This window comes from Acanthisitta chloris, unplaced genomic scaffold (assembly GCF_000695815.1).
Source record: "Acanthisitta chloris isolate BGI_N310 unplaced genomic scaffold, ASM69581v1 scaffold4789, whole genome shotgun sequence".
Classification (NCBI taxonomy): domain Eukaryota; kingdom Metazoa; phylum Chordata; class Aves; order Passeriformes; family Acanthisittidae; genus Acanthisitta; species Acanthisitta chloris.
Window position 1 is genome coordinate 17644 of NW_008691894.1, and position 12476 is coordinate 30119.

At 48.9% G+C, this 12476-nt stretch overlaps 1 protein-coding gene across 1 annotated transcript in view; it reads left to right on the forward strand.

Moving 5' to 3' along the window:
- Positions 1–6873: 6873 nt before the first annotated feature.
- Positions 6874–12476, forward strand: part of LOC103809571 (dystrobrevin beta-like) — a gene marked incomplete at both ends in the record, with an annotated part of 17381 nt that continues 11778 nt past the window's right edge. Inside the window, 2 exons of the mRNA XM_009082410.1 lie at positions 6874–6963; positions 12253–12340. Of these exons, the coding sequence (XP_009080658.1) occupies positions 6874–6963; positions 12253–12340 (178 nt within the window). The remainder of the gene's footprint in view (positions 6964–12252; positions 12341–12476) is intronic.

Consider the following 12476-nt stretch of genomic DNA (forward strand, 5'->3'; position numbering starts at 1 on the left):
CCAGTTCCACCTGGAAGTGGCTGACACTCCTGTCACTGTCTGTTCTGCTGTTTTTCTTGGACACATTCCTTTTCTGATATTCTACTTCCTAAACCTGTGTAACTCTAGAGATCCCAGAGCCATTTTAACCACAGTTTTAGCCCCAGAAAGATCTTGGGGAATAGAGTTGGAGAGCATGAGTCTGGGTGCAGCCAGCACTGTTGGGTTGCTGGTGGAGGTGTAGCCAGGTATGTTGTGCCATGAGTCATAATGCATCCCATAATGCCCTAAACAGACCTGTCTAACACCAAAATAGACTTTCTTTTTAGAAAAGGGATCAAAATATGTCTTTGTGTAGAGACAAGGGAGATCCCAGCTTGCAGGTGACTGTGCTCAGACGTGACGAAGCTTCACACCAAGATGAAAGACAAAGGGACAGGCAGGAGGAGGGAGGGTGGGACGTGCTGCATCCCAACTACTTCAAACAAAAAGTCTGTGTTTCATTAATTATTATTTCAATTGACATCTAGGTGCCTGTAGGTATCTATTTTTAACCTGTGGTTTGAAATCCCCCAGTGAAGCTGTGAGTCAGCAGGATGTGGGCTGAGGAGGATGCGTGAGGTGAGAACGTGGAGTTCTGTGGGGAGGAAAGAATAGGCCAAAAGCTGCTCCAAGGGGAATAGTTGGGATGTATACACTGCTCCTAAGTGGTTCTAAAATTCAAGATCAAGAGGAAAATATGTGAATAAATATAGCAGAAATCTTGGGTTTGGGACGTGGATGGGAAACATGCACAGACTCACCCTGTGGGCTGAGTGCCGCAGGGCATGGCTGGCAGGAAACAGGAGAGACCTGTGGGCAGGGTCACTCTGCTTCATCCTCAGGTTGCTTTGGTGGTATCTTCCAACCCACCCCACTTTGTCTGCCTTCACACAGCTCACCCTGGCCCCTTCACCTCTCCTGTGGTTTTCCCTTTCTCCAGCAGTGCTGCTGCAGTTTATCCTTTGACTGCTCGTGAATAATATCACTCATTCATTCTTGTTCTTTCTCCCACTGGTTCATGATGGGTTTCCCAACAACGTTATTGCCATCCAGCTGCTGTCACAGGCCTGTTGGGTCCAACAAAGCAGTGGTGATACAAGCCATGCTGGAATCACAGAATCCCAGAATCACTGAGGTTGGAAAAGCCCTCCACAAGACAATCAAGTCCAACCTGTGAGCCATCACTACCATGTCAGGTAGACCAGAGCACTGAGTACCGCATCTGTCATTCCTTGAACACCTCCAGGGATGGTGACTGCACCACTCATGGATTCTGTGTCATTCCATGGAATGTGGTGGCTTCCCTGTGACCTAAACCTTCAAGACAGATGCCATGGCTGTGTGAGCCAAGTGCTGCTGAGCAGACAGAGGCTCCGGTTCCCAAATTACTTGGCTAAATTCTGTTGTCTGTAATGTGCAGAGTGAGGTAATTATCCTTTTTGACCTTAACATCTCCTTAAATCAACCAGGGGGGGAAAACAGCACAACAAAGCAAGGGACCCCTCTGGGCTGCATTCTCACAGCTATTCCCAGAGCTCATTGCCTTTCCTGGAGCCAGAGCAGCACTGTGCAATCCCATAAAGATTTACCAAGCTCTGAGCCAACATAATAAAAATTTGCAGGGATTTCTTGGTGTAAATTAGAGGATTTAAAATAAATTGTCTCTTTTACTTGGCTTTCCTGGTAGATTTTGGGAACAGAAATTAATTTAAGGCACCAAAAGCACCATTGAAATACCTCAGGAATTTGTTGAGTGGCTTGTAAAGCTGCAGAGCCAAGGCTCAGGGTGTAAAATTTGGGGCAGGAGCCAACAAACTTCCCAAACCCTCTTATTCTGATGTGTGGTTGTGTGTTCCAGCCCCAGGGGTGACTGAGCACCCAGTCCCAAACCTCCAGGCAGCACCCTGAGGGCAGGACGAGAAGGATGTCCTGCAGCTCTGGGCACCTCAATTTTCTCCTCTCACTTCCCTTCTCCCCTCAGGGGACTGTGGTTGCCATTATTTCTTGCTGTCTCTTGACCGTTGTTTTGCTAGTGTAACCTGGATTTGTGTTTGGTGGTCGTTAATATGAAAAGTGGGGGAAATATCTCTCAAAATTGTGGTTTAATGAAGAATTAATTTACAACATGTGGCTCACTCAGGAGGAGGAGTTGGGGGTTGTCGTTGGTACCATCTCAGCCCGTGGAGCCAGGCTGGGAGAGCTGGGGATGTTCAGCCTGGAGAAGACTCCAGGGAGACCTTAGAGCCCCTTCCAGTGCTCCAAGAGAGCTGCAGAGGGACTGGGGACAAGGGCCTGGAGGGACAAGACACAGGGAATTGCTTCCTACTGCCAGAGGAGGGTTGGATGGGTTATAAGAATGAAATTCCTCCCTGTGAGGTGCTGAGGCACTGGCACAGGTTGCCCAGAGCAGCTGTGGCTGCTCCCTCCCCGGGGGGGGTTCAGGGCCAGGTCAGGTTGGATGGGGCTTGGAGCTACCTGGGCTGGTGGGAGGTGTCCCTGCCCATGGCAGGAGGTGGGACTCGATGAGCTTCCGGGTCCCTTCCAATCCAAACCAGTCTGTGATTCCATGATTCTATCTGAAGAATTAAAGAACCCCTGAAGCTGAGGGGGTGTGTTTGCTCTCAGGAGAAAACGTTGCTGTTTCTCTGCTCTCAGGCTCCATAAAGAGTATTTTTGCCAAAACTCCTGTGTGAAGGTCGAAGCCTTCAGCTTCCTGCGCACCTTATAAAACAATCAGTCTGTGCCCACAGAGAAGTAGAGGGAATAAAAATAGCTGCTGTATCTCTGTAGAGAACAAATGGTGTCAGGGAATGGAGTGGTGGGAGGCCCTGGGAAGGAGGGGAAAGTACTAATTCAACATGTGTTGACTCATAAAGCTTTTGACACTGTCCCATATGGTATTTTCATAAATAAACAAGGTAAACGTGGCCTGGGTGAAACTGCTGTTGTGTGGGTGCAACACCAGTGGGAAAATTGCAGTCAGAGAAGGAAAATATCAATATTTTCCTTGCAGGGGGAGCACGTGTCAGGAGGAATCCCACGGGATCACTTCCCAGCTCAGTGTTACTCACTTTATGTCTGGCAGATTGCACAATGAAACAGGGAACAAGCACACATCAGTGCCATACCGGGACCGTGCAAGGGGGACTGGGATTCTCCAGAGGGTCAGCCACTAATTCACTCTGGTCCTGTGGATCCAGAAGGTGAAATTAATAAAGACAGCTTGGAGCGACAGAGAATAAATAAATGGATGAAAGCAGCAGGGAATGACAGACTGGACAGGGCTTACACTGGAAAGTGTCCGGGGAATGTAGTGGGTGAGGAGCTGGAAGCAAATCACCAAACCTCCCATGGAAAAGGAGATGGTGATGGCGTTGGGGTGTAGGAACAGGAGCACCATGTCCAGGGCAGCTCAGACAGGGGTCAGTGTTTTCCACCTGACATGTCCTGGCTCAGGGACAGCAGGTGCTGAGAGGCTGCAGACACATTGCAGGTGCAGAAACAGCTGATGGTATTGACAGCTCAGCCTTCCAGAGAAGAACCTTCTGCTTTGGCAGACCCTTATGGCAGTGCCTGTGGATGAGGGGTTGGTGAGAGGGCTCAGTGTCCACCCAGGCAGAGGGGGAGGATGCCCAGCTCAGCCCAGGTGATCCCTGACTCGGCCCAGGTTACCTCCAGCTCAGCACACACCTTGCTCAGCATTCCAAGTGTGTGAGGAGCCCTTGGGTGTCTCCCTGCTGGAGCAGGACACAAAGCAGTGAGAGGAGGACACACAGCAGTAGGAGGCACTAGCAGCACTCCAGTTGTGCTGATGTTGCTGAGATGCCACTTGCTCCCCAGGAAGGTGAGAGGATGTGTCGGGATGCTGCAGGTTTGGTGACCTGCACCAGGGACAGTGCTGGGGGGACAGGGAAGCAGAGGGACACGCTGAGCAGTTTTCTGCCTTAACTGAGGCCAACATGAAGTCAATTTTTAACCTGTAGGTCCATAACTCAGGTTCAGGATTTCTTTTCCTGCCAATAGTGCTGTCACTTAGTGCTTCTCCTTTCTCCCATCCACCTGCTGTGGGGCTGCACCCTGACAGGCTAATGAGCACTGATTCCATGGGCATTATACTGGCAGAGAGTACAGGGAATTAAGCCTGTCTATAGTTCCCTCAGGCTTTCCCACTGGATTCACTAAAAGGGAAGTCCTTGGAAACACGAGCTAAAGGTACATGTCAGCATAACTCACATTCTGCTTTCTCTGACTGAGGAGCTGGCACTGCCATGCAGCTCTGCTGCAGGGGACATCACATCTGCCTCTTGTCCAGCCAGGAATGTGCCAGGACAGGGAATATGAGCTCAGTGCTTTGTTTTTGAACTATGAATCATAGAATCATGGACCTCAGAGCCCCTTCCAGTGCCTCAAGGGGCTCCAAGAGATCTGAAGAGGAACTTTGTACAAAGACCTGGAGGGACAGGACACAAGGAATGGCTTTCCGCTGCCAGAGGGCAGGGAGAGATGAGATACTGGAAAGGAATTCTTTGCTGTGAGGGTGGTGAGGCACTGGCACAGGTTGCCCAGAGAAGCTGTGGCTGCTCCATCCCTGGGAGTGTTCCAGGCCAGGCTGGATGGGGCTTGGAGTAACCTGGGCTGGTGGGAGATGTCTCTGCCCATGGCAGAGGGTGGGACTGGATGATTTTGAAGTTCTTTCCAACCCAAACCGTTCTGTGGTTCTGTGATTATTTTGGAGGCATCTGAGTGATGCTCTGGAGGGGGTTGGGTACCCTCAGGCATTGAAAACCAGGAAGGGAAAACCAGATACATGCTGGGAACAGTGCTCAGCCTCATGTTAATTTAATCTACTCTTATTTCTCTTCCCAAGCCCAGGAATGCTGATCACTCTTACAGCCATTGCCCATCATTTCTCCCAGGCATTTTCCTGTTCCGAAGAGCCCATGTTAGAATGGAAAAGGTCTTGGAATCTGTTGTGGTGGCAGCAATGTGCCTTCTGCAAAACACATCTGAAATGTAGCTTTTCAGCATTTACCAGTAGCCTGCTTAAAAATTGCTCTGTGTACTGGTTAATGCTCAGTTCCCTCACCACAAACCCTTTATTCCACAGGCTGCTCCTTGCCTGAAGGGCTCAACATGGGTAATTCCATTTTAACTCTTTTTTTATAAGGTCTTTCTCTGCTCGTGGCAGAGTCTCTGACATGTTGCTGCACATAACAGAGAAGAAAAGACTTTGTGTGTCTAAAAAATGTGAGTTCTGTTTGCCTAAACTGAGCCTATTGATGGTGAAGGCAATAAATGCCACATTCATAAAAGCTCCTGAAGGAAAACCTTCCTGGGCATGTGTGGGGGAGGAACTCACTGCAGGTGCTGAAGTGAAAGAGCAGCTGGAATACCTGACAGGAATGACAGATGGAATTGTGCTAATATAATAGTGATATCTGTGCAGGAAACATTTCTTGGGTAATGATTTGACCTCACATTTGCACAGGACTTTTCACCTCCCACTGGAGATGTCTCCTCACAGTGTGCCCTGTTCCATGGGGTACAGCAGACAGAGTCCCATGGCATCCTCCACCTGGATCAGGAAATCCAGTGAAGCAGAGTTGCTGTATTGCCCTTTGGGTGGAGAAGGGAATGTTGTGTCCTTGTGTGCAGTGTCTGGGCTAAAAAAGGAACCATTTTGCTGTCTTGTCCCAGGGTTTTGCTATATTCTCTCAGCTGCTGCTGTCACCAGCATGGCTCAAATCCTAATTAATTGGCCATGCAGCAAACAGTTATTACTTACTTACTTATAGTTCTGTATTATTTCTGACAAATATTTCTTGCAGTCGATCTCTATGCATAGAAATATTCAAAACTGCAACAGCTTTACTTTTATGAGCCCTTAAAACAACGAAATAGATCATATAACAAATCCCTGATGGAGGGAAACATACCCTTGTCAGAGGATTCAGAGCTGTCCACACCAACCCCTCATTAGTTAGATTTTATCACTTCCCTCATCTCTTGTTTTGGTGGATCTCTGTTACAAGAGAAGAAGCCTGAGCACTGTCAGATCTGATTTTTGATGTGGTAATGAAGCTGCAGCCAATATGGTTTAGGATTTTGGGTCTGTTTGCCCACAGAAAAGTTTGTCCCTGGAAAGAGCTGTCAGGCATTGGAAGGGGCTGTCCAGGGAGGTGGTGGAGTCACCATGCCTGGAGGTGTTCCAGGAATGACTGACATGACACTCAGTGCTCTGGTGTAGTTGACAAGGTGGTAATGGGTCACAGGTTGGACTCGATGGTTTTGAGAGCTTTTCCAACCTCAGTGATTTATTCTATGGTTCTGAGAAGGCTGAGTGCTGTTGAGGTTGGATTCTCCAGTGCTGAGCCACAGTGGCTCTGGCCATGCTCAGGAGTCTCCTCCCTGAAGACCACGGATCCTGCTAGAAATTCTGGGAGGCTCCACAGCTACACTCATTGCATATTTACAGAATCACAGAATCCCTGAGGCTAGAAACACCCTCCAAGACCATCAAGTTCAACCTGTGCCCCATCACTACCTTGTCAGCTAGACCAGAGCACCGAGTGCCACATCAGCCATTCCCTGAACACCTCCAGGGATGGTAACTCCACCCCGTCCCTGGACAGCCCCTTCCAATGCTCAAACATACCCAAGTGTCCCTCTAACCTTTGCTCACCCATTAACAGCAGAAGATCTTCATCATGTGACTTGCCCAATCACACTGACATTTTTTAATGCCTCGTGTTCCTTTTAATTTATAACCATTTGTTTTGCTGCCTTTGTTCATTATTTGCTTTGTATTCATGTTGTGTTTTGTTTGCTGTCTCCTGCCTCCCTCCCTGCCAGGTACCAGCACAGCCAGGACCCCTCCAGCCCGGTAGCCGATGAGCACACCCTGATAGCCACCTATGTGATGCGGCTGCAGAGCGGGGCACGGTCAGTGCCAGGATTGGGCCTGGAGTAGGGAGGGGACGACCAGAGAGGTTTGGCCTCTGTTGTCAAAGGGAGGGAAACACCTCTGGCACTGGAAATTAGTGTTTAGGTGTTCCATCAGAGTGGCAGGTTAATGGCTGGACTTGGTGATCTTAGAGGTCTCCTCCAACCTTGATGATTCTATCATCAGTATTCCCTGAAATCTTCTGAATGGATCTGTGTCCGTCCCTACCCTGTGGTACAGGATCCCTTACACAAATGCAGTAACACCCCAAATGGATTAATTCATTCTTTTTTTCTCTCCATGGCCATTCTGGAATCTTTCACCACTAGGAAACTAATTTCCACATTACCTTTTTTCACAGGAGGCTCATGCCCAGCACTGTTCTATAACTCTTACCTGTTCTTTTCTCCTCCTTGCCTGTCCCTCTCCACCCCAAACACAGCCACAGTCCCATCTTGTTACTGCCTTTGTTCTTGAAACTACCTCTTCCAAGTCCCCCACCATGACCTGCTCAATGCAACGGCTCCTGGCTCTGCCCTTCTAAAAAAATAGTGTCAATGCCTTGAGGAATTAATTTCTTTTATCTCAGCTTTGATATTTGTGCACATTTATATTTCATGGCTCTGTCTATGCAGAGAAGTTTCACCCTGAAGCCCCAAAACGCAGCCCAAAATGTTTCATCCCAGGACACGGCCAGGGGGTTCCATGTTCCACTTGTGGGCCTAATTAACTTGTGCCTTTGCAGAGCCAGAGCTGTGCTGGGAAGGACAAGGAGGTTAGTCATCTGGGGGCTGTATGTTGCTTGCTCTTTCCATGTTTTCATCCTCTGGATAATATTTTTAGAGCCCTATTTCATCATGTGTCATGCAGAAATTCGTATTCCACTGCTGTGTGGATGAAGGGCATCTCCTGGGAAAGGCAAGTTTTTCCTGGTGGTGAATCACTGCTTTCACCTGCAGGAAAGGAGAGCCCAGAATATTTTCCACGAGACAAAAAAAAAAATTCAGACTCTCACCTTCACGCAGTTACTGCAGTCATTGGATTTGGAGATACAAAAGAGTGTGTCTTGAAGGGAATACGACAGATTGAAATCTTGTGTGTATCATAGGATCACTGAGGTTGGAAAAGACCTCCAAGATCATCAAGTCCAACCTATGACCCATCACCACCTTGTCAGCTAGACCCGAGCACTGAGTGCCGTGTTTAGTTGTTCCTTGAACACCTCCAGGGATGGTGACTCCACCCCCTCCCTGGACAGCCCCTTCCAATGCCTGACAGCCCTTTCCATGGAGAAATTCTTCCTGATGGCCAACTTGACCCTCCCCTGGCACAGCTTGAGGCTGTTTCCTCTTGTCCTGTCCCTTGTTCCCTGGGAGCAGAGCCTGACTCCACCTGGCTGCACCTCCTGTCAGGGAGTTGCAGAGAAGAGAAGGTCCTTCCTGAGCCTCCTTTTCTCCAGGCTGAGCCCCCACAGCTCCCTCAGCTGCTCCTGCTGCTCCAGCCCCTTCCCCAGCTCCATTCCCTTCCCTGGACATGCTCTAGTCCCTCAATGTCCTTCTTGTCATGAAGAGCCCAGAGCTGCCCGCAGGACTGGAGGTGCCTTAACAGTGCCTAGTAAAGAGGGAAATTATTTCCCTGCTCTTTCTTTTGATCTTCACCTCCCAAAATCTCACATAATGATATTTTTTTGGCAGCTGTGAGGGATCTCCAGTGGCTCCAGCCAGCCAATACCAATGGCCTCAGTCCCTGACTGACTGAGGTAGCAGTAAATCGCCCTCACAGACAGCTTTTCCTGTAATAACCATCCCTAGCTGTCTCTCTCCTGTTCTTCTGTTGGCACAGCTCTGGCTGTGTTGGAGACAAGGTGCAGCACTGCTGTTCTGGCCTGGCCACACTCAGACCTCTCTACTATCAATGCAGCAGAGCCTTCAGGATCAGAAGAGACCATTAGATCATCTTCTCTGTCATCTCTCACCAGTGTCCCAGTCACTGGGACCTTTAAAGGGCATTTGGACATGCCCTTAATGATGTTGTTTAACTTTTGGCCAGCCTTGAACGGGTAAATCACTTGGGGTAGGTGGTTGGTGTAAATACCTTCCAGCTGAAAGAGTCAAGTCTAATCTGGTCTGTTACCTTATCCTTTCTTTTTCTGTCCTGTCCTATCCTATCCTATCCTATCCTATCCTATCCTATCCTATCCTATCCTATCCATTTATAGAATCGTAGAGTAGGTTGAATTGAAAGGGACCTTAAAGCCTATCTTGTTCCACCCCCTGCCATGGGCAGGGACACCTCCCAGTAGCCCAGGATTGCTCCAAGGGTTACTCCAAGCCCCATTCAACCTGGCCTGGAAAACTTCCAGGGATGGGGCAGCCACAGCTTCTCTGGGCAACCTGTGCCATTGCCTCACCACCCTCACAGCCAAGAATTCCTTCCCAATATCCCATCTATCTCTCCCCTCTGGCAGTGGGAAGCCATTAGACAATACGTAATGTTCTCATTTTGCAGGACACATTTCCATGAGAGCCTCAAGCCAACGTCAGGGTGGGCTGATGTGCCCCATTCCCCCCGGCTCTCCCTGCCCTCACCCTCCTTTACTGTTGTGTGACTCCCACGTCTCCCCAGTCACTGCTGAGCTGGCTCAGGGCCCTGCCCTGGCACAAACCAAGTTGTTATTTTTATGTCAGGCCTGTCCTAAGCCAATTCAATTTCCTTCCCTGGCTCACCATGTTGCCCTAGTGCTGCTGCCAGCACGACCGTGGAGGGCAGAGGCTGCGAGTGGCCCTTAGCCATTAACACCTAAAACTCAGCATCACATCACCCTCCCCCTGTGTCCTGCTCCTTGATTCCAGGCAGTTTGGTTCTGTCTCAGTGCCCCTGTGACAGACCCAACTATCCCCATGGTGCTGTCAAAGCCTCCTGTGGTCAGACCTTTCCATCAAAGCCAGGTTGGACAGGGCTCGGAGCAACCTGGGATGGAGATGTGCATGAACTCCTCTTCCTTGTCATCTGTACAATATTTCTAAAAGCAAATGCAAAAGAGTGATTCATTTTTTTTATTAAATTACTGGTGTTTTTCAAGAAAGTAAGAAATTGTCAATAACTATTTTGTAATTTACTTAGATCAGAAGAGAGAGCAGTTCCTGGAGCTGGGAGAGGTATTGGGAGACACCAGCCTGAATGGGGTGATCTGCATTCCTATAAAAGCAGGGAAAAACGTGTACAGACAGAAGTGCAGAGGAAAGCTGAAGAAAAGCAATGTGGAGTTTAGGAAGTGGATGGGGATGGCTAATAAATTAGCATGAAGGTGTCTGTGAAATTCATCAAGCCTAGTGTAAAGGCTCTGGTTTTTCTTCTCTTAAATCTGTTTCCTCACTGGTTTAACTCCCCTTTCTCCTGCTCCTTCCTTTGCACTGTGCAGTTGAATATCTCCTGGTGTTAATCCAGCCAGGCCAAGTGAAATTTGTGCTCATCACAGACCCATCTGTGTTAATTGTAGTTGCACATCTATTCAGCTCAGCGCTGGCCCCTGTGCCACTCCAGAAGAGTTCAAGTTGTTAAATTTGGTGTTACTGAAAAGAACTTAAATCTGCATTTTTAAGTAACTGTCGGGTTCACAATGTGGATTTGTGTCTGTGAATAAGGGAAACATAAATCCTTGAAATAAAGCCTAAAGAAATGCAAATTGTCTCCTGAGGTGAGAACGGTGGCTGCAAGTAGCTCTTGTGGTGCACCAGGTATGTGTCTGGTTTAATTTGTGCCATCTGTGGTGATGCTGACCCTGAATTTCCCTGCAGCGCCCTCAGGAACCGCCCTGGGCTGTCCATGGATCCCACCTGGAACCTCAGGGATAGCACTGGGAAGGCTGTGTGGCCACAGGGAGCACATTCCTCATTCCCACACTAATCCTGGTTGTTTCAGTTAATAACAGTTTGGTTTCTATAACTGAGCCAGCAATTCCTTTTGCAAGGGAGGTGGGATGAGGGATCTCTGCACAGCAGTTGGACAACCAGTAACTCTCAAATAACAGCAGTGGGATATTCACTTAAAAATTGCTCTTTCATTTGTCATTCCCCTCCTGATTCCTCATGGCAAGGCCACTGTGGCACCAAACCAAGCTGGGAATAGATCTCAGCATTGGCTGGTTTCAATTAGCACAACCCAAAAGTCATCCTTTGTCCCCCAGTGTGTTTGTAGCTAAAAGGAGAATTATTTGGGAATGGCAGAAGCTGAGTCAGCACTCCTGGCTCTGCCTGTGTTACCAGGCTGGATTGATTATGTTAATGATTAACAAGCCCAGAGGGACCATGTTAAACATCAGGGAGACCCAGGTGCTGCCTTCCCCTTCCCAGCCCTGGGATCTGTCACCTCTGCTGCTTCTGCTTTTCCTGCCTCGAACCTCCGTGGCCCTTCCCTCTGTCACCTCGGAGTGCTGCCGCTGTTGCTGATGATTATTGGAAATGTGTTTAATACCTATTTCAGCAAGATTTCCAAGGCAGCTACAGCCTGTATGAGGCAGCCATGGAATGGTTTAGGTGGGAAGGGATCTTCGAGCTCCTCCAGTCCCACCCCGTGCCATGGACAGGGACTCTTTCCACTAGCCCACAGTGCTCCAAGCCACATCCAGCCTGGCAGTATGAGGTGCCTGGAGCTGTGTCACCCTCTGTAGCTGAGGTGTGAAGGACCAAGTCTAAAATTAACACGTTTTGGACATTTGGGTGTTGCAAGGTGGTAGTAATTCAGGTGTAGGTCAGGCTGACTTACAAAGTGCTGTTTGCTTTTAAGTTGATGTCATTCAGTGACAGAGGGTTCTGTGCAGAGGGTTCTTCTCCCTTCAGCGTGGTTCCCTCTGGTTCTCCTCATGGGAATCATCCTGGCCTGGCCACTCATCCTCCTCCATCCCTGAGGACAAAGCTTTCCTCCTTCATCCTTACATACTGTGAGACTATCCTTCAGCTCTTGACCTCTTTTGACCTTGTGTAAGCCAAAAGGGTTTGCAGAAAAGCTCCTCAGAACAACTTCAGTCTGTTCCTAACAATATATATTTACTGAAACAAATTATTTTAATGCATTAAAACTGGAATCTCTGAATCCTGGAGAAAATGCTGCTGGGCAGAAGGTCAGGAGTAGCAGTTCCCCCTTTGGAAGCAGAATGGAAAAGGGAACGATCTGGGTTATTTCCAGTGTGACTCTTCTCTTTCCCCTCGCTGCCTCTTTGCACTGACACATCCTTCCCCCTGGCACCCCTGGTGTGAGGGTACTGACGGGGTGTTTTGGCTCTTTGGCAGTGTCCTGGACAGCCCGGGGCGGCTGGACGAGGAGCACAGGCTGATTGCCAGATACGCCGCGCGCTTGGCTGCCGAAGCTGGGAATGCCGTAAGTGAATCCCTCCTTACCACCTGGGAGAAGGGAAAGGGGTTTGCAGAGTCATAATTAGGAGCTTCATTCTGACAGCTGCATGAAACTGTCATTTTTTGTTCATTCAGCAGCACAGTGCCTCAGTTCCAGCAGG